This window comes from Castor canadensis, chromosome 12, assembly GCF_047511655.1.
Source record: "Castor canadensis chromosome 12, mCasCan1.hap1v2, whole genome shotgun sequence".
Classification (NCBI taxonomy): Eukaryota; Metazoa; Chordata; class Mammalia; order Rodentia; family Castoridae; genus Castor; species Castor canadensis.
Genome location: NC_133397.1, coordinates 91,588,727 through 91,611,916, shown reverse-complemented (window position 1 = coordinate 91,611,916; position 23,190 = coordinate 91,588,727). Strand labels below are relative to the sequence as shown.

General features: G+C 42.0%; 1 protein-coding gene across 3 annotated transcripts in view; it reads right to left on the bottom strand.

Moving 5' to 3' along the window:
* Nucleotides 1-18,264: 18,264 nt before the first annotated feature.
* Nucleotides 18,265-23,190, bottom strand: part of Mrps9 (mitochondrial ribosomal protein S9) — a 60,404-nt gene continuing 55,478 nt past the window's right edge. For 2 of the 3 annotated variants that reach the window (XM_020179668.2, XM_020179669.2), the window contains exons 10-11: nt 20,589-20,758; nt 18,265-18,623 (exon numbers count right to left, since the gene is read on the bottom strand). In XM_020179668.2, the coding sequence (XP_020035257.1) occupies nt 18,532-18,623; nt 20,589-20,758 (262 nt within the window). In that variant the 3' untranslated portion in view covers nt 18,265-18,531. The remainder of the gene's footprint in view (nt 18,624-20,588; nt 20,759-23,190) is intronic. The other variant, XM_074050463.1, reaches the window with a different exon arrangement.

Genomic DNA, 23,190 nt, shown 5'->3' with positions numbered 1-23,190 from the left:
GAATATATAAAGAACTCTCAATACTAAATGATAAAAACAACAAACAAAAAAACCCGATCCAATAAGAAAATGGGCAGAAGACAGGGATGGAGACATGCTATATCTTCCTCGAGGATGGAACATGAATGACCAAAAAGCCTGTGAAAAGATGCTCAGTATCAATTGCCATTAGGAAAATGCAAGCTAAAACCACAACAAGAATCACTAAGCACCCACCAGAATGGCTAAAATGGAAAATAGTGACAATACCAAATGCTAGCAAGGATGCTGGAAAACTGCATCTGTGAACTCTACTGATGGCGTAAAATGGTTCAGTCACTCTGGGGAATGGTTTAGAGTTTCTCACAAAGCTCAACATGCAGCGTCCATGCAACACAGCACTTGCACTCTTGGCATTTACCTCCGAGAAATGAAGGCAAAGGCTCATGCAAAAACATGCACACAGATGCTCACAAAGCTTTCCTTGTTCTCAAATTGGAGTACGAGATATTTTAAGTTAGAGAAAAAAGAAAAAGTAGCCATATTTATCAGTACTTAAGAAAATAACCTCCCTGTACTTAACAAAATAAACCCAGGAATAAAAAATGCCTTTGATGAAATTCCTTCCTGCTTTGTAGAAAATGCAAATCAGAGGGATGATCAGGAAGGTTCCTGTGTGATAGGAAGGGAAGTTTTGTATTTAGTTTATTAATATTCCAAGAAGATTTCCTAACAATTGAAGTGCCTTTTGAGAGCTGGAAGTAGAGAGAAATCTCTGGCATAAATGCCGAGACTGAGAGCAATACATTTCCTGCCTGACAACATCCTATGAACTCTTATCACTTGGATGAATTGCCAAAAATTACCTCTTGGTTTCATTTCTTGCCTCTCTCATTAGAAAACCCATAAACTTCACATTCTACTTACGCTACTGCTCTTAAACAAGGCATGCTCGTTCATGTGCGTGCTATCAGACATTGTTTGAAATCTCACATCTGTCTTGGTTAATTTCAAGTGCAGAAATACGGAACATGGAGGTGAGCTCTAGCCTCCAGTCACCCCTAAATCTCCAAACTCTGTGAGGCCTGGGCCTCTTTGACTGACACGTGAGTACTACTGTCACCTTTGTTGCTTGGCTCCCCTGAGAATGGCGGAAGAGCTTCAAACAGAGCAGCTTGTGCCCTCTTACTGCCAGAATCGGGGTATGTCGCCTGCAGTTCAGTGCTGCACCAAAGATTTCATACAACTTCCTACATGCTAGGCACTATTATAAGCATTGTACGTATGCTAGTTAATTTATTCCTTGAACCACCTTATGAAGGAATAGAACCATTTTATAGATACGGAAAGAGAGGCACAAGGAGGCAAATAGATGAGACATATAGGTGGCAGTTAGGACTCAGGCCACTCAGCTCATGCTGCACTGCCTCAGAGCTGAATGAAAGGGCGATGGTGGAGGATGAATGCATGTTGAGTGATGGACTCCACGAAACACGAGTTGGCCCAGTAGGATGTCGGTATGTCCTCTGCATGGTAGCATCTGCTCCGTTCCTGGCTCAGGACTTGCTTTTTCACAAATGTCATGCATTCACTGTACTGCAATGCCAGGAAGTCTGAGCTGGGAGGCAAGAAACCCATGTTCTTATTTTGGCTGCACCAACAGCTTGCTGTGAGCTCTCAGGCAAATCAATGACCTATTTTCTCATCTGTAAATAAGAGAGTTCAACTGTAATTCCTAAAACTTCATGGTGCCAGATTTTGATACCTGGGTAACTATCCACATCCAGACAGGAAGCACGACTCTGGATAGGAGGCTGGTATTTGGCTGTTCTCAACCCCATTAGGAAAAGCCTGGCACCTCAGGTATCTATGTGGCCTTACTGACTGGCTTGGGGTCAGCAAGTGACAATCTATATACTGTGGACATGCATGTTCACCTTAGACAAGCTATGTGCTGACTGCTCAGAGCTTAATCAGAGCTCTCTCTTCTGGCTCAAGACAAAGTGGGAAGGATAGAGAATATAAAAAGACACCTCCAAAAGTTCAATAAAGCCCAAAGAGATCACAACTTGTTTTATAAAAGTGGAGTTTTATGATAAGGCTAGCTCTACTTGCTCTATGAAACCGTCCTTGCTGAAAATTCATCCTCTGTGTTGCTTTCAGAGACTGGGGATTCCAGTGATTTCTTTTGAAATTCAACAATCACCAGCCAGTTCAATGTTTAATTTTAACACCAAATATGAGGCCAAGTGTCCCTGGCTCCTCCAGGAGCATAGCAGAGAGGGATAATTGAGAAACAACCTAATTTTGAGCAGGGGAACTCCACCACAGCACTTGACAGTCATAAGGTGATCTGAATCCTGCTTTGGTATCTTGATACAAACATCTCAGATCTCCAACTGCAAATAGCTTTCTCCTGAAATCCATCCAACTTGACTTTGCTTTGACCTGTAGAGGTTTTGATTTCTACCTCTACAGGTGATTGGAGTTGGAGAAGAGAGAAGTTAGTTTTTTTTTTTTTGACAAGATCAGTAGCATGAAGTATAAATGCCCAGCATTTGCCTTAAGCTCTGTCCTTCCTCTTAGTAAGCAGTAAGCTATGTTGAGGTTATTTGAAGGTCCAGGTGCCCTGTAGCTGACTTTAGGGTAATGGCTAGAATTGTTTCCAATATACACCTGTTCCAGATGGATGATGAATTAGAGGGAGCAGAAATCAGATTGTCTTGGGCTTGCATATTTTACCCAATTTCTCCTGAGGCAGCTTCATTTAAACCGGTCTTCTTGACCGGGAAGCTGCCAGGATGGTCCTGCAGACATGCCTTCTTTGTCAAAAACATTTCCAGACCAAAACACTGTAAGCACTTATTAGTATCAGAAGTAAGTTGAAGTAGATGCATGAGAGGGTTTATTATGATTACTGTTTAGAGAAATTAAAAACTGCAATTTATGCCGCAGCCAAAGGCCATGATGAAACCGAGGAACAGGACTGCCCTCCACTCAGCTGTTGTCCTGAGAAGATTCACTTCTTCATTTCTTCATTTGCCAAATGTGCATTGATTTTCCACTCTCTGCAGAGACTGACCTGGGCAGAGATGACAACTTACAGCCAGGCAGGAGACAGGTACAGTCAACACTTCTGCCTAGTGTGAAAATGCAAAGGAAAGCAAGTGCCAGGGGCTGTGGTGAGCCCAGTCCTTCCTCTGCCTGGAGCTGCAGTGAGGACAACTTCCATGAGGGAGGTGGGTGTGAAGCCAGTCCTGAGACTGGGAGGACCAGGCCTGGGGAGAACGGGAAGGCTTTGCCCAAGTCACGCATTGCCCAAGTATCCTGGAGGCCACAGTAGTGTGCGCAGCTGCAGTTCAGGGAGAGGCAGCAGATAGTGCCTAAAATGATGAACTGAGTCAGGTCCTCAAGGACTTGAGCACATGCATGGCATTTAACTTTGCCTGTGGGGCTATTTTAAAATTAAATGTTAGTGTGGAAGCGAGAGAACACAAGGGAGGGGTGAGGATAGGTAAGACACCTAAAAAATTAACTAGCATTTGTTGCCCTTAACACAGAGAAACTAAAGCAGATACTTTAAAAGCAACTGAGGCCAAAAGGAGAAGGGGACCAGGAATTAGAGAAAAGGTTAGATCAAAAAGAATTAACCTAGAAGGCAACCCACACGCACAGGAAATCAATGTGAGTCAATGTCCTGTATAGCTATCCTTATCTCAACCAGCAAAAACCCTTGTTCCTTCCTATTATTGCCTATACTCTCTCTTCAACAAAATTAGAGATAAGGGCAAAATAGTTTCTGCTGGGTATTGAGGGGGTGGGGGGGAGAGGGAGGGGGTGGAGTGGGTGGTAAGGGAGGGGTTGGGGGCAGGGGGGAGAAATGACCCAAGCTTTTTATGCACATATGAATAATAAAACAATAAAAAAATTCAAAAAAAATGTTAGTGTGGTAAAAAATATAAGGTAAAATTAACCCTTTTAGTCATTTAAGTGTACAGTCCAGTGCCTTTAAGTACACTCACATTGTTGTGCAACCATCACCATCATCTGTCTCCAGAACTTTTCCATCCTCCCAAACTGAACTCTGTACCCATTAAATAGATAACTCCCATTCTCCCTCTCCCCACTTCTGGCAACCACCATTCTGCCTTCTGCTTCTGTGAATTGATGACTCTACCACGAACCTCATATAAGTGGAATTCTGTATTTATCTTTTTTTGTGACTAGATCATCTCACTTAGCACAATGTCCTCAAGGTTTTAATCATGTAGCATTTGTTAGAATTTTCTTGGTTTTAAAGGCTAGATAATATTCCATTGTATGGACATACCACATCTTGTTTATCCATCCATCCCTCCACAGAGGGTTATTTTTACCTTTGGTTATTGTGAATAGTGCTGTACTGAAGAAGGATGCAAAAAAATATCTTCTCAGTCTCGTTAATAAATGATTCTGGGGAAACTGGATATCCATATGGAGAAGAATGAATTAAACCCCATCTTTAACATATACAAAAGTCAACTCAAAAGGTATCAAAGGCCTAAATGTAAGATGTGAGACTGTGAAACTACTAAAAGAAATATAAGAGAAACACTTTCAGACATCAATATAGGTGGTGTTTTTTCTTTTTTGATAAGACCCCCCAAAGCACAAGAATGAAAGCAAAAAGTAGAAAATGGGATTATATAAAACTAAAAAGCCTCTGCACAGCAAAAGAAACAATTAACAGAACAAAGAGACAAACTACAGAATGGAGTAAATATTTGTAAACTATTCATTTAGTATCCATAATACGTAAGAATCCCCCCACAAATAACTGAACAACAAAACCAAATAATCTGATTTTTAAAAAATGGGCAAATAATCTGACAGACAAATCTGAAGAAAAGATACACAAACAGCCAGAAAGTCTATGAAAAATGCTCTCCATCATTAATCATGAGGGCTATGCAAATCAAATCCACAATGAGATTCCATCTCACCCTAGTTACAATGCCTATAATAAAAAAGGCAAAAATTACGAACGCTGTAGACAGTAGAGAAAGCAGAGCTCTTGTACACTGCTGGTGGGAATGTAAATTAGCACAGCCATTCTGGAGTGTAGTGTGGAAGATTCCTAAAAAACCTAAAAATATAACTACCTGAGGATCCAGCAATGTTACTACTGGGCATGTACCCAAAGGAAATGGATTGGTATGTCAGAGAGATACCTGTACTCTTTCAGGTTTTGTTGCACCATTAATCACAGTATCCAAGGAATCAATGAAGATGTCAATCAACAGATGAATGGATAGGGAAAATTTGGTATCTAGCCACATGGAATATTATTTGGCCACACAAAGAATGATATCCTGCCATGTGGCAACACAGATGAGACTAGAAGACATTCACTTAAGATATTAAGTGAAATAAGCCAGGCACACAAAGATGAGTATTGGTCTTGCTCATATGTGGAATTAAAATCAACAAAACAGAGTAGAATGGTGGTCACCAGAGGACAGGAAGGGTAGGGGAAGTGAGGTAGAGACCGGATAATGGGTGCTAGAGTACGGTTAGATAGGAGGAATAAGTTCTGGTGTTTTACAACACAGTGCAGTGACTACAGTTCACAACAATTTATTATGTATTTTATAAAGAACTGGAAGAGTAGTTGGAGGTTTTCCAACATAAAGAAATGATAAATGTTTAAGGCTAGGAATTGCTAATTACCCTGAATTGGTCATTACACAGCCTACATATGCATTGAATACTACTCCCTGTAAGTATGTACAATTAAAAATATATTTTAAATGTCTGCTCAAAGTGAAGTGGGCGGAAAGAGGCATTCTGAAGACGACTTAGAGGCAGGAGATAACTTACCTGGGATTGAGGCATGAAAGAGTATGGATTGTATATTGGTATCAGTCTTAAATCCATCCCTCCCCCAAAAAAGCACTGAAATTTTTCAAAGAAGATTTATTTGGGAACTGCAGAGCATTGTGAAGGGAATATGCACACCATAGTGAACTATGGGTGTGATTGAAAGAGTGAGGCAAAGGGTATTTTTTAAAGACAAAAATGAGGACGATTGGCTCAAGCCTATAATCCTATTTGGGAGGCTGAAACCAGGAGGGAGGCTGAAATCAGGAGGATTGAAGTTTGAGGCCAGACTCTACAGAAAAATCTGGGCATAGTGGTACATGCCTGTCATCCCAGATATAGTGGGAAGTTTACAATAGGAGGACCCTGGTCCAGGCTGGCCTGGGCATAAAGAGAGACCCAAAACCTCCAAAATAACCGGAGCAAAAAGGACTGGCGGCATCGCTGAAATGGTAGAGCACTTTCCTAGCAAGCATGAAGACCTGAGTTCAAACTCCAGTACTGCCAAAAGAAGAGGAAGATTGCATTAGATATTCTGAATTTCTGGCCGCATTGATTAATAACCAAAGTTGAACACAGGTGCTGGGCAGATGTGTTTGTAGATGTGTGTGTGTGAAATGTTGTGGTCGTGTGTAGGCTCATTCATGACCTCCTGACTTTATTTACCTTTTTTGTTAGGGTTGACACAAAAGACTCCATTTTGATTCCAACAGTGTTCACATTTCTCCCACACTGGTATGGAAGTCTGGAGAAGTGCTCCTGGGGACAGGAGGAGATGGGCAGTAGCTAGTTGGGCTGATCTGCTGGAAGCTGATACCAGGACAGGTGCTACAGTGGGGATGGTGGGACAAGGAAGCCAGAGGATGACAGGAGGAGAGCACAGGCACACACATAAGTTTTTGCCTGCAGGAACCTTTTTCAATGTTGAGTGAAGCCTGGACACTCACATGTTGGAAAAGGCAAGTTCCTGTTTATTTCACAATAAAGTCATAATTGGTGTCCATTTACTTGATAAAGTTAGTTTCTGTGAACTTTAAGAAAAGCCACTCCTCTAAGAAGAGAGCCAAGTAGCTAACTTGGCCTGAAATTCACAATAGAGCCAGAGAACCATTTGCTGATTGTGGGTCACATACATACTCTGTGTTCCCTTGGAGAATCCCACTGAGTTTGGTGGCCCTTGTGAAACATGTCCCTGTTTTAATTGTTAACAGTCCTAGGAAAGATTCATTTTGCTGCCTGATCTGGGGCCAATGGACTATGGCCTACAATTATATAGAAATCTCAGCCCAGGAATAGGGCGTGGTTTGCATCCCTCATTTACATAAAAACTGACCAATCAGGATTGAGTATGTGCTCTCCCTCTCTTAGACACACACACACACACACACACACACACACACACACACACACACACGGGACCCCGGGGCAGGACATTTCTCTCTGTGACGCAGCCCCTCCCTTTGTCCTTTGGAATACCCTTTCATTTTATAAGGAAGGCTGCAGTCTCCCTGGTTTGCCAACTGTTTTCTTTTTTCTTAAATAAAGCCTCCCCTTTGAATTCTTTTCTAGTGAATTTTGTTGACATACTCCAAGAATAAATAAAAGAAAATGCATACGTATGAATATGCTTCTGGCATATTGTTTACAGTATTATTTTTAAAAGCACATGTGGCTAACGGTATGGAAACTAGTTAAGTAAATTATGGAACATATGTTCAATGGATAGAATATTATGAGGTCATTAAAATGGTAATTATGAAGCTTATAGCTACTCAGAAACACGGTTATGATTGTAAACTTGTGTGCATACTCTAATGGCAACTATATGAAGTATCTTTTCACATGACAGCACACTGCAAGAGAATCCCTAATAATTACTAGCTGTTGGCTGTTGCTAAGATTATGGCAATTTTGTTTTCTTTCTCCATTTTCTAAGCTCATTTTGGATTCTAATGCTACAGATCTTGTTCGATCATCATCAACAAAAAAGAAGCCTTATATCTTATTAGCTATCACCCTGCTTAAAACAACATCACTGAATTTTCCTTGCATCTGATGTTGAGACTTGAATGTTGGTCGGATGGGCGTCTCCTGCCTGCAGCCTTGGTCGTTCACAGGTCACAGTGTACCTGGATGCTTTCAGTAGAGGAAACTTTGGCTAGATGAACCTGGAGGACATAATAAGTGAAACCAGCCAGCCACAAGAAGACAAATGTTCTCATTCATATGTGGAATCAAAAAGAGTTGATCTCATAAAAGTTGAGAGTAGGATGGTGCTAACCAGAGGCTGGGGAGGGTAGAGGAGTGAGGAACGGGGGAGGGTGATAAACAGGAGCTGAATTACAGTTAGGAGGACAAGCTCTGGTATTCTATTTCTCACCAGAGTGACTATAGTTCTAACAGCCAACATATTGCACATTTCAAAGCAGTTGGAAGAGAGGATTTTGAATATTCTTAACCATAAAGAAATTATACAAGATTTTTAAAAGTTAGAGGCCAGTACTTATTGGAAAATATGGAAGCAAAATAATTATTTGCTTGGATGGCAAAAATAGAGAGAAAGAAAGAAAAAAGAGACAGAAAGAAAGGAGGAAAGAAAGAAGGGAGGGAGGAAAGGCTGGAAGCAACCCAAGGATCAGGTCAGATGGTTAGTCAGTGGGAGGCAGACTGATCTTGCCAGTCCTGTGCCCTGCACACAGACAAAGCCACCAGATCATTCTTGTAGGATTCCCATGGTCCTCTTGCCCAGGTCTCACGATGGACTGAAGTACTAAGCTCCTTGTTCTTGAGCCTCAGTGTCTTAATACTTGTCTTCATATATTTAAAATTAGTATCTTGTATTGTTCTTTTTTTGGCACCCTAACACTTAGAGAGTACATTAATGATTCAGAAGATTGATGCAAATACACATTTTGAAATGACATCGTAAAGTCCAATGGTTACCATTCTGTACTGGGGACAGAGCAGCTTGAGATGGGCACAGTGCATACCAGACTTCACTAGAGAAAGCTGCTGCTTCTAGGCTTTTCTAACAATTTACCTCTTTCAACGAATGGAATCACTTTAATGGGTGAGATAATTATAGGTTCAAATGTAAGCACAAGAGAAATAAATCAGAATTTAGATATCCAACTGCAATGAATGGATTTAAAAGATAATTAATATGCCTGATGTTTTCAAGAGCATTAAAATGCACATGAATCACCTTGATTAAATCCAGGAAGGGTGGAAAGCCCATCTCCTTCCCTGTCTTCTCTGTGCAGTTCATTTAGTTGTTTATTCGGTTGTATACTGCTCCATCTTGTGGTTAAAGAAGGGTACTAGTGCTTGAAAATCTGGATGCTCCTCTTTCATGTTTACAGTAGCCCCGCTTACCTGGACTTTCAACCTCAGCAGTCAGCCCAGCGATGTGTACAGTACTGGTCAACAATTGCTTGCGGGATAAATGAAAGCTACAGACGATAATCAGGAGAGCACATCCCCTGATATGGCACAGAGCTCTGGCGAGCGGAATTCAATACCCACAATCTGGTCAGGTCTTACCAGGCTGTGAATATGACTGTAAGACTGGAGGTGAAAATACTCTCAAAGTCTCTGCCCCTCTGCCCCTCAATTATCTTGAACCCAGAGGGCCCTTTCCTGTCTGGATGAACTTGGATTTGGAACCCTCCCAGGACATAACTCCAGGCAGCCAAGTGCAGTTAACCTACCTACGAGCAAGGTTAAGACTAGCCAGGGAGGGGCTTCCTAATGTGTAGGAAAAGGAACTTTCATTATTTGGTTTGCATTGAAAACATCTCCCTGGCACCTCTGCCAGGAACCTGGAGTTCTTGCACCAGTTCTATGATGTCTTTTTATTATTATTTTATTTAATATCTGCTGAAACATACAATCACCAGTCTCTATTCTCTCTGCTATAAAAGTAATAACAATTGGTCCTCTATAGACTCCACATTAGTTTTCTATGGCTACTAGAGAAGATTAGCACAACTTTGATGGCTGAAAACAACACAAAATTATTATCTTACAGTGCAATAGGTCAGAAGTCCAACTGCAGGTGTAGTCTCACTGGGCTGAAATCAAATGTGGGCAGGTTGTTCTTGTTCTTGGAGATTCTAGGATCTAAAAGGATTTATTTTGTTTTTGCAGTACTGGGGTTTGACTTCAGGGCCTTGCACTTGCCATTCAGATGCTCTACCACTTGAGTCACATTGCCAGCCTTTTTGCTTTAGATATTTTATGAATAGGGTCTTTTATTTATGCCATGGCCAGCACGTGGCCATGCACAGCTGGGACGACAGGCATGGATCACCAAACCCAGCTTTTTTTGGTTGATATGGGATATCTGCAACTATTTGCCTGGGCTGGCTTCAAACTAAAATCCTGATCTCTGCCTCCTGTGTAGCTAGGATTATAAATGTGAGCCACCATGTTATTTTTTGCTTAGGACCAACACATGCTAAACAAGCATTCTACTACTGAGCTATACCTTCTAGAGATCCCAACACCTTAAGAGGAGGCTACAGGTTCATTTTGCTGGTTAGATTAAATGTATAGAATGTGAAGTAAATCACTCATGTCTAAACACTTTAATTATCCCAATGTAAAGGAAATAAGCAGATTTATTGAACCACAAGCAAGTTATGTTACTCTGCTTATGAGGCTCAGAAGTCAAGAATAGTTTAAGAACAATCTAAAAGACCAAACAATGTATGCACATATGAATAAATGAATAAAGAAAAAAAAAAGACTTTAGTGCTAGAATGAAACAGGTGTGTAAGAAATGAAAAGTACCCATGTGTGTGCTCCTGACTTGCTCTTGCCTTCAGACCTCCTAAGTGTGGAGTCACACTCCCTACACAGGGGGCAGTGGGGTATCCATCTTGTGTGACCCATGAGTGGATTCCACTCTGTGGGGGAAGCAGTGTACAAGTGAATGCTCTGCTTTGGAGTCTGGGTGGGCTATTATATGTTTCTGACTTCTGTCACAGCCTCTACACCCAAGGGACCCAAGATATCTATCAGTAAGCAGCAGAGAAGCTGTGTGGGGATGAGAGGAAGGGACAGTCCTTCAGTCTGGTCCCATTGCAGGAGGCAGGCCAGGTGGGAGGAAAAGGAGGGACTGGAGGGGAATCATTTTGGCATGGGAAGCCCTCAGGTGGGGAGGCCTCCTAGGTGGTGAGGCGGCTTTGATTTAGGGAAGTTAAAGACAAAGATCAAAATCCACTGTTAATCCATTATGCTTTTTAAACAAGTGAGTTGGGTTTTGGTTTTTAAGAGACAAGTTTCCCCAGGCTGGCTGAGAACTTCTAGTTCAAGGAATTTCCTGCTTCAGCCTCCTGAGTACATGTGACTACAGATCACATACACAATGAGTATTTTAAAGGAAGGGGTAGAAAAAATCAGAATTTAAATAAGCTGTGATAAAATTTGACTAAAAGTTTGAACCATGTCCCATCATAGTAATGAGCTGAGTGGGAATTGTTTGAATAGAAATTCTTGACTTCGTAGTATATAGATCTCCAGTTAGATGCACCTCAAACACCTCAATGTTATGATACATTATTGCTTTATATGTTATTATTCCAGTGTGGACATTTTTATGTCACTTAAATTAATCTTTGGCTGGGCATGGTGGTGCCTACCTGTAATCCCACCCACTCTGGAGGAAATAAAAGGAAGGATTAAGGCTAGAGAAAAAAATAAGTGAGATCCCATCTCAACAAACAAGCTGTTTATGTTGGTGTGTGTCTGTAATTCCAGCTACATGAGAGGCATATGTAGGATTGCACTCTGAGGCCAGCCCCAGGCAAAAATTTGAGACCCTATTGAGAAAAAGAACTAAAGCAAAAAAGGGCTGGTGGCATGGCTAGATGGTGGGATCAACTGCCTAGCAAATTTGAGGCTGAGTTCAAACCCAGTACTGCAAAATAACCAAAACAAACAAACAAAAACCCCAACAACACAAAACGTAAGTCTTCTGAAAGAAGACAAAAGTGCTGGTGGTATCACCATGGCCCCTAGCTTGAATGGTCTTTGCTTGCAAAGACATCTATTGAGAGAGCCCCATAACTTTTTTCCATGTCAGGGCATGGTCGACTCACCACGACCAAGATATGGCAAGGGAGACAGAGATGAGACCACACAGGACCCTCTCAAAGACAGGACATCAACATGGATTCCAGACAGGCCAAGAGCCAGGAAAGTATCAAGTTAGTCCAGCTTTCTGATTGAGTCTTTTCTCAGGAAGAAAAGGACAGTGTAGAGTTGGAGAGGGGGCTGCTGAGGAGAACAAACAGTGGTGACATCATGTGGGAGGCCTCTCTAAATACATTTCATGTGTACCTCAGGGTTCCCTTTCTCCTTGAGGTGGAATGGATTGTTTCAGTCAACACTGGGAACACCTGTTTACCATGGGGCTGTCAAGTAGCCGACTCGGCCAGGCATTTCCTCTCGGTGGTCCTTGGAACCCTGTGGAGTAGGCTATGTCTCCATTTCCCAGATAGGAAAGATGAGTCTCAGGGAAGGCAAGAAGAAGTATGGCTTCCTAAATGTCTTATTTTGTGCCAGGTGTTATGTCAGGCCTCTCCCAGCCCAAGGATCCATGAGGCTCTGTCATTTGCTCCCAGTTCCATGTGACAGATGAGGTGTGTCCCTACCTCGCACCACAGTGATGGTGACTCCCCAAGCTCTGAGTCCTTCTGCTTCCACTGAATGCCAGCACCTCACAGCCAGGACTTAATTACCTTCTAATTGTTTCCTCTGTGTTTGTTGTGTTTCTCTAATTAGACTCCAAGTTCCCAGGACAAAAACTCTGACTTGACTTTTTCTTTGTAACCCCATTACTGTGGGGCCCAAATGAGTTACCAATAAACAGTATTAACTGAGAGAAGAATCCAGACTCTGCAAGGCCAGCATACAGCCACCTTCTCAATGATTAACATTTTTATGGGGAATCAGTGATGAGGTCCTTCAACTATTAGGCAAATATTTATTTCTGCATCTTCTGTATACCAGGACCTGGGGAATGAAGATCAGCCGACCCCCACACTTGCCTTTGTCGGGCTTCCAGTCTACTGGGAGGAAAACATGGCTGTCCCTGTGACAAGCTGTGGCAGACCCACAGGCCCACCCTGGGTGCTTTGGAGAGTCAACAGTGGGGCCAGGAAAGGAGGCGTGGTGTAGCAGGAGCATAGGGCCAATGCATAGAGGTGACATTTTGAGCTCAGTTCTCTGAATGGCTGCTGGGAGGGTACGAGAGGGAGGAGACAGTAAGCCTGGAAAGGTGGCTAAGAAGATAGAGTAGGCTGGTGAACAGACAAACATCTATGGCTTAGATGATTCACACCATACTATACAGGCCTGAATGACAACTTGATTTAAGATGGCCCAGGGACAACACCAAGGGCACAGTTCTTTTGTCTGTGCAACTTGCTGCCTTCAAGGAGGAAGGCTCTATCTCCTGTGAATTGTTCTTCCTTCTGCTCTGACCATAGACTCCAACCCTCGCTGCCATCATTCCAAAGTGATTCCAGCTCCCAGAGTCAGCTCAGGAGGGGACCATGAATGATTTCCTGGTACCTTTTGTGAAAACCCTAGGAAGCCCAGTGTGGAAGGGTGAGAAATTCAGTTTGGGAGCTGAAACAGCAGCTCCACATACAGAGTCAGAAACAGGGCAGAGATAAGTGCTGTGGGGCATTTCATCCTGGAGACTGGCTGTCCTTCCAGCAGGAGGCTGTCCAACTCTGCTCTCAGGAACACTACGGACTCTGAGAGTTTCCCAACAAATTCCCCCAAGTTGGATTTTTACAACCTATAACTAAGAGAGTCCTAACATACTCTAATTGACCCCTGGACTCAAATATTCAGTTTCCTTTATCTGTTACACAGCACTATGAATAACTACCTTCACCCACAACCATCTCCTCCTCTCACTTCAAAGAAGCAATATTCTGAGGTTACAAAAAAAAAATTCGACTTAATAGTGGGGACACTGTGAGGGAACAGTTTACCCCACCAGCATTGATGGCATTCTTGGTGGATATGGCCTATGGTGAGGTGTGGAGAGTTCAGGATCAATCTTTCATTCTAAACCCTGAGAAGAAGACCTCTGGCTGTGAGCAGGGCTCTCCTGGAGAGATGTTAATCTTTTTAAGAAGTATAATCAAGTCCTGGGAAAATGAGAAAGGAATAAATTTGAAATCGTCCTGCACAGTTTTCATAGAAGATTCAAAAATGATTCTAACTTTTGTTAGAGTGTAAGGAGCAGTGATTTAAGAAGTAGTGTTAAAACTGAGGCTTTGCTGCATAGCACACAACCTTCTGCTGGACATTTATTAAGGACTGACAATTGTCTGTATGAATGCTTTTCAGCTCAGAAGCCTCTCTCAAGGACTTGAGAACCATGCTCAGGAATGTAACCATCAATCAATCAATCAACCAATAAACAAACAAACAAATAAGACCTCAGTCTCCAAGACTCCACGGGAAGACAGAATGCTAACTTTGATAATTACCAGATAGTTGGCAGAGTCATATTTACACTAACCAACCCTTTGTACTTTTTATTTCTCTGATTTGGAATGCCCAAACTCCCCTAGTTACATGCTCTTGGTTGACTTTTAAAAATCACTAATATTGGAAGTCAAATAGATGGGCAATACATTATTAGTCCCCACTAGCTGTGCTGTAGGGAACGCCTCTGATGGGCCATGATGATTTCGGCTGCCTAGGTTACATTTCAGGGACTTAAAGTCCCCTTTGTTGAAATCACTGATTCTTCATTGGGGTCTGTGCAGGTGTCTAATGGTGACCTTTTGACAGAAGGGAGCTCAAAACTCTACCTTCAGATCATGCTAAGGTCTCCATTTTCTGAACATGTGTTCCATGAAAAGCCATGAATTGACTATGCATGCAGATGCTGGTTACTCCACCTAAAGTTCCTTTCCCCACACTTTAAATCACCCCACTTCCTTATCCCATAATATCCCTAAATTTATCCTCAGGGAGGTAGACATGAGATCTGTTTTTCCAACTCCATATTTGACTGCCTTGTGACTAAACCTTTCCTTTTGCAAAACTGGTCATTTCAGTGATTAGCACCCTGCATGGTGGTAAAACCACTGGCTTGGTAATAAAATGAACATGCCATGCTAGAAGTGGAAGCTGCTGCTTTCCTTAAAAAAAAAAAATTCCTAGAAGAATTTTTCTGGCTAGTGTTTATAACTGTGGTAAAGAACTGTTTGAATGAAAATAAAGTAACAGAAAGACAGGAACAGAAAAGTTATTCTCTGGCCTCTTGATTCTACCATTGTAGTAACAGGGCCTGAAGGCTAAGGCCTTCTTTAAAAATGCTGGGTTTATTATTCAGGTATGAGGAGGCCAGCAGATCAGGAGATGACTTACAGATTCTACAGGGGACATATCACACCATTCAGGGCCACATTGGGGAGCACCAGGGTGGGTCAGGAGGTAGAGGGAGTAAGAAAAAACATGGGCAAGAGCCTTTACTGTGTTTTTGCTGGAAGAAATGGGCAGGGCAGGCAAAAATCTGGGTGGGCTTAGGATTGGCTACTTTGAACAATTTCAGTGGGCTCTGGAGTATAGGGGTGTTACCACTTGTATGGTAACTAGCCCTGGGGCGATCGTAGCAGTGGAATATTGATGAGAAGTGTGAGAGCTGGCAGAAAAGGTGGTGTGGTGTGGGCTCTGGATTGATGGTTACCATCTGAAGTTTATGCCTGCAGGTGATTATCTGCAGGAAGTGGTCAATTCTGGGAGGGTCAGTGGGACAGGCCTTCATTCTGTAAAAATCTGATCTTTAGGTATCTTCTAATTCTAATGAAATACTGAATTCTATCTACTGTTCCTCTTTTTTGGATGTAATATTAATTTTTCAGTATTACACACACACACACACAGGGGATTGAACCAAGGGCTATGCAAGCTCTACTGTGGGGCCCCTTGGGTGTATTTTTATTTATGAAGTATTTACAGTGATACTTAGCAAAGTAGGAACTCTTATCTCAAGGCAACAATGTGATTAAATGCCCATTGAATAAATAGCCACAGAGAAAATGCTACCCAAAAGTATTTCCAGGAAAGGTAGCTGGGTATCTGAGAAGGTGGGGGGGTCCTAGGAACTGTCACTTCCTGGTCCTGAAATACTTTGTGGACAAGGGACTGCCTGAAGCCATGACTGCCCTTCACCTACACTTTGCACCACCCAGCTCCTGTGCTTATAAAGTCTGTGTGTCTGGATCTTCACAGGATAGTGGTGGGGCTGAGTAGATAAGGACCCCAATTTGACCCAAGGAAATGGAGACTGAGGGGTAGAGGGATCTGCATAGGAGTGGGGAAGTACTGTGACTTCTTGAGGGATAGCCTCCTGCTTGTGCTGCTAGCCTCCCTCCTTTGAGCTTTGCACTCTCAAGTGGCTTCTCCAGATGCGAGCCTTGGTCCTTCCCACTGATCCCTCACCCCCACCTCCATCACAGCAGTTCCAAATCCCCCTCCACAGGATAGGCTCCCTTGACCCCTTCCAAGTCCTAGCTCATTTCCAATTTTAGGTCAACCTCCCCGCCATCCAAGTTGACTCCCTGCTGTCATGGCCCCCAAGTTTTCTCCCAGTGTTCTTAGTACTCTGCATCCCTAGTGCCTGACTTAGTATTTAACATCTGCCCCCTATTGCCGGTATACTCTCAGGTCTGTTCAGCTGCTCCACCCACCCTCGCTGTCCTCCCTTACTGCTCCCCACTGTGGCTCAGTCTCCTGAAGGTGACTCTCAAAGCCTTTCCCCCAGAGCCTAATGTTCCAGAGCCAAGCCTCAACTTAACAAGGCTCATACTGTGGTTGTACTGTATACTTTGACACTACTTCACATTAACCCACTCCCACCCACCAAGAAAAAAACTTGGGGGGACTGGGGGAGAGAAGAGTCCTGCAATAGTTTGAAGCCATTGTTCTAATCTCAGCTTTTATTGCTAGTCTCTCAAAGAAAGACAAGGCAGTGCAGTGACATCTCCACAACACCCTCAGGTCCCTGAAGCCCTCCTGCACTTTTTCTGGTTTTTCCACCAGGCCTGCCCAGCACAATGCAGGCTTTTCTCTCACCTTTGCCTCAGCTGGTGGCTCTGCCTCTGGGTCAAGATTGTACCATCCTTCAAGGCTATCTTCTGTCCTCCTGGTGTTACCATCACAGCACCCAGGGTTCCATGCAACTGTATCACCTCCCTGACACTGCAAGTGGCTGATGGGAGGATGCAAGCATGCCAGGTAGGAGGGCTCAGCAAATGCCTAGCAGATGTTGACAGGAGCCCCACCATCTCCACATCATCACAAGGAGGAACTAAGCCACTTCTGTCAAAGTGGCAAGGAGCATGCTCCAACAGATGGAGGCCAAATCAACATGGCTGGCCAAAGCCTGCTACAGACGTCATTAGAGTGATGCCGTGCAGCAGAAATACAGGGCGGACTTTCTACAGTTTCAGCTGAGATGGAAATGTGCTTGAAAGTCCTGAAGGCCCTCTCTCTTTTCTGTGTGGTACTGGGGTTTGAACTCAGGGCCTCACACTTGCTAGGCAGATACTCCACATCTAAGCCATTCTGCCAGCCCTCATTTTTTCATCATGCTATTTTACTGTACATGGATTATGTGAGACTTTCTAAAACAAAAATTTAAAGAAATCATATAAAGGAAAATTGAGCATTGAGGGCCTAATTCTTGAAGGAGAATTTTTTACTTAATTAAGGCAACTGTACTGAAAAAGATTTTAAAGTGCCCTACCACAAGAGCCCCTTTCCCCCCTCCAAAACCCACTGTATAATTGCATGATGATTAAACTGTACACATTTCTTCATTTAAGGGATCTTGGAAATTCTGGAGCAAACTCCTCAATTTAACCCTTCACTATGACCAAGGAGTCCGGTTCCTGGAACCACCTGCGTGACCAGTCTGATCTGACCACGGCTGATTACAAAGACTTTACTCAGCAGATCTCATGAGGGAAAGCAACTTATTCGAAATGGGCTTAGCCTTTTGCTCCTAATCACAGTAACGAACTAAAGGCTTGACTGTGACCTTCACTGGCTGCCACTCCCACATGTTCCAGCTTGGCTGAGCTCCTGATACAGACAATCAATTCTGTTATTCTGAGTGCTCTAACCTCTCAACTTCAAAAAGATGTTGTTAAGAAGTGCCATGGGGGAAAACAATAGAATGAGGCAAAATGAGTTCTAGCTTAGGTCTAGCATTAAATTAGCAATGGTGGCTCTGGTAGATTTTTTAGTCTTTGAAAATGAACCTTCTGAACTGCAAAATGAGGTAGCCTGGACTAGATTTTGCCAAGTGTTCAAGTCCAGTATGTCACAATTTTTATATTATAGTTATCTTTTGAAAAAGTTAAAAAAAAAATGAAAATAGCAGAATGAAGCTAACATTCTTTTTATTATGGTAACCTTTACAAAGTAGTATTTAAAAATAAATCACCTCACAAATGAAGAGCTTCAAAAGTGCTGTCCTCACATGGGCCAGCAGACACTCATCATGGTCCAATATGTAGCACACACACACACACACACACACAAACACACACACACACACACACACACACACACACACACACACACACACACACACACACACACACACACACACACACACAGAACTGCTCCTCGCCTCTTGTGTGAAAAGCCTCAGCGCTTTTTCCAGGTAAACTTTCTGCGGGCTCCCTCCTGGCCTGGTTTCTTCCGTTCTCGGACTCGTGGATCAGTAGTAAGTAGTCCAGCTGCAGCATAAAGAGAACCTTTATGAGCCATGAAAAATGTAGGCTGCCTGGCAGACATGTAGGTGAACTGCATGAATTTATAGCTACTGTTGTTAGAAAAACATCAGAGAGAAGCAACTGGACCTGTAATAATTTATCAACCCCGTATAAATCTCAAGACAGCAGCTTGCTGTGCTTTCACTCTTTGGGAATAGTTTTTCCAATTTCTGAGACAAACAACAGTGATGTTATATGGGTCTATTTTCCTTGTCCTGTGGGAATTCTGACTCCTTTTTGGTTCTTACACTTGTTCCATTTAAGATAAAGGTACTCTCTTATGGCCAGTCACTATTCACTGTGATGGAACCTATCATGCATGCTTACTAGTACAAAGGTGAGGGTATTAATGGACAAGAGGGAGAAAAGAAACACCTTTGTCTGAGGAAGCACACAGATACCATGTGTACACTTGAATGTATGACTTGCCAAACATATTTGAAAAATGAAACTTGTGTTATTATAATTTCTGTAAAAGTGATATTCCTTGGTATTTTGTTTAGAACTTAAGTAGTAAGTTTTAGAGTTATATTCAAGGCATAGCAGTTTATTCTGTAAGAATAAAGTCAGTTTAAACTAAAAGTTGCCACTCATCTAGTAATTAGGAGTGATCATGTTTCCAGGCAATTACAGAGTTACTCTTGGCAATCCAAATGGACTTGGAGCCATGGAGTGTTAGTAAAGACCATGGATACCAGAGATAAGAATGCTCTTAAATTGCTTTGCTAAGTAAATAAACAGACGATAGTTTGCCTTGTTCTTTTTACTTTTCTAACACTAACACTTCTCTTCATTAGATACACGGCTTTGATATTTTATTAGGGATCTTTTAATGGCCTGATAGCAAAGGAAAACCTAAGTTACTATATAGCCAGCATGCATGGAATAAAACAATAATACTTTGGACAAAATACATGTAAGACTTCTATCTAGTTTAAATTAAGGAAAAGCCAGGGCATAATGGTATACACCTGTAATCCCAGCACTTGGGAGACTGAGGCAGGAGGATGGCAAGTTTGAGGCAAGTCTAGGCTACAGACAAGACCCAGTCTCTTCCCCCCCACCCCTAAAAAAAGAAAAGAACTGAAGTTATAATGTTTTTTTACTTTGTTGATATACACATGGTTCAAATAATAGAATGATTAGTCAGGTCCTATCAAATTATCTTAATGAGTAGACAATGAATATCCTATATAATGGCAAATTACTTAGAAAACTCAAGTAGCCTAGGCCATAGGCAGTGCTTATATTCAACCCAAGTGGCTGGACCATCTACGGGGCCAGAAGAACTGTGGACCAAGGCACTTGCTGAGTCGCCCAGGCCAGTGCAGCTGCCTGCAGTACACATTGTACTTTCTGCCGTTGATAGACACCAGCCTGATTTATTTAAGTAGTGCCCTGATGCAAGAATCCATGGCATATTCTGTTCCCTACCTTGTGGGGTCTCTTGCATTCATGCCCAGGTGACAGGGTCACACAGAGCAAAAACAAAACAAAAAAAAATTCAAACTAACATCACAAGAGAAAAAAAATTAAATCCTCCAATAATTTTGGAAGTACCTGAAGTCATTAGCAAACCATCATTACACTTTTGTCTGGTAAAACAAAAATACCCAATTTGCCTCAAATACAAGGGAATTATCAGTTAAGTGGACAAAAGGTTGTACCTAATGCCAAAGTAAACTCTCCCTAGCTTTGGGACTGAGTATTTCAGCAGGGTTCAAGTAATCATAATCATTGTGAGTGTGCTTCTTTCTTGTTCTAATTCAAGTTCACTTTATAGAACTCAAACCTGAAAGACTCTATGGCTGTGCAGCATGAAAGGTGCAACAAGCAAGCTGTGATGTCCCATGTTTAAGTATTCTTTCACTAAGGAAACACTTGCAGAGAGCACTGGGACAACAAGGATCTTCAACCTTGAACGCATACCTTGTCTCATCCATTCGACCTCATCCTCGGTGATGAAACTGCACAGGGCTTTAGCCATGGCCAGGCGGATGGCTCCTGCCTGTGCTGATCTCCCACCCCCAGAGACAGTGCAGGTCACATCATGTTTTCCAAGTCGGTCAAGGAAGTGAAAAGGGAACATCAACTGTTCTCTGAAGCACAACACAAACACATGGAGTTAAGTCTCCTATAAAGATATATGATTTCCTGGGACGCATGCCAACTTTACATGTCATTGTTCTTCTCTATCAATATATTATACCAAGATATAGAAACACTAGTGCTTCTGTTTAGATTGCTGTGCTGAGGGGTGAAAGGCTTATGTCTCCTTTTATGGGTATAAAAATACACTATATAGAGAGGATAGCATTCCCTTATCTCATTAGAGCTTTGCAAGGTATGAAAATAACCTTGTAAAGAAGTCATCAAGTTGGAGGACTCCATTGATCAACTGAATCATCCTCTCTGGACTTAATGATCAAATACAAAATTAATAAGCCTACTCAAGCAATTACCAAATGCCATTTGGATTTACTAAAGTATAGTGCGGAGTGTGTGCTTAGTGTATAATGTGCATCTTGATATGGTAACTTTAAGTTACCGAAACTACATTTAAGACTGAACACTTTCCTACCAAAAATCACATGTTCCTGTTGTTCTCTAAGCCATGCAGTCAATCAGGTCTGTTCCTCAGGATGGCAAACACTCCCATGATCCCAGGAAGCACTATGGGGAAGGCTGTCAACACGGAAAATGGCCCAGGGCCTACTCTCGCTCAGATGAACAAGCATTTGTAACACCATTTATGTGCCAGGTATCATGTCAAGGCCTTTGATTTCACCTTCATATCTCAGATAATTTTTATTTACTTTCTTTTTTTTTTCTTCAGTATTGGGGATTGAACTCTGAGGCTTCCTGTGTGCTAGGCAAGAGCTCTGCCACTGAGCTACATCCCCAGCCCTGAATTTTTATTTAGAAAAGTCCATTTATATTGCATTTGCTTGTTTTATTTGATACTGTGGCTTTCTAGACCCCAAATAAAGCTTAACAATTAAGTTGAGAGGTGTATAAAGCAGGTCATTCAAATGCGACTCTCCCATTACATGAGCAAAATAATCTCATGTGGACTGACTCTCCAAGGCCATAGGAAACTGAACTCATACCAATACTATACAGGGACAGACCTACCTCAACAACAAAAACCATAAATCTATACTGTCTTTTGGACCAATGCTTCAAGCAGCCAAACCAAGACTAGTCACATTCTAAAAAACAGTGCTATTGCAAGTAGTGGCCATAATATGGTAACTATAGACTGACAACTGATAATCCAATTCCACTACTGCATGACAGAGGCTATGGTCCTGTCAAATGTACATGCCAGGGGTGTCTCTCATCACCAAAGAGATAAATGGGTTTGTAATGGAAGTAAAGTTACAAAGAGACTACTAGATGGTATTTGTTTGGGAGTTTAAACACTTGTCTGTCTTAATTCCTAAAGTTTTAAGTTTCCCTAACACATGCTTATGTAAATAACCAGCTAAAAGTTAGAAAAATACATTTCATAGTCTGATTCTAAAGATATACCAGAGTAATGAAGCAAGAGTGGTCAAGGTAAGAAAGAACCATGAAGAAGAGTATGGACAGTTGGAAGTTGGTACAACCCCATTTTTTTCATTTGTTTACAAAAACAAATTTGTTAACAAATGAAAAACACTCCAAAAGATTAACAACTGCAAATGATGATTATACTGCAATCACTGTTTTGTGGGCAGTACTGGGGTTCTGAGCTTGGGGTATCAAGCTTACTGGGTAGAAGCTCTACTACCATTTGAGCCATATCCCTAGCCCCGCTTCGCTTTGGCTGTTTTTCAGGTAGGGTTTTGTGTGTTTGCCCAGTCTTGCCTGGACTGCAACCTTCCTACCTATGCTGGGATTATACACATGAACCACCATGCCTGGCTTATTGATTGGGATCTAACTTTTTCCCCTCTTTGGCCCCAAATCTCCATCCTCCTGATCTCTACTTCTAATGGACCTAGGATTACAGGTGTAAGCCACTGCACCTAGACCCTGATATTACTTTTAACTATACTGGACTGAGAACCAGCACAATGCAAAAGCAGTTATATGGCACGAAAATATTTCACAATACTTTCATCTCTCTTCTCAGGGATCTCAGATGAATCCTCAGTTAAAAAAACCCCATTAGTATTGTTCTTGGTTATACAAATCAGCTTAAGTTAAAAAAAAAAAAGTAAATAAATGATTTCCTCATTCTTATTTTCTCTGACTGGTACTCTCTAGTACCAAATACATTCTCTCTTATTTTTATGTAATTGGTTAAGATGCTAACCATGTCTCCTCTATTACACAGTTATTAGTGTTGTGTGAGGAATGTATTTCTTTGAGATGGCCATTAAATGTTGCTTTATTGGTTGCCTAACAGAGCAAAGGCCTTTCCAGAAAGGCTATCGACCTTCAATCCACAGCACCAGGTGCAAAGCAATACATGTTTGCTATAAACATGAACAAGTGAATACAACATTCTGATAATATGGGTAAGGCTACACTGCCTTCTTTC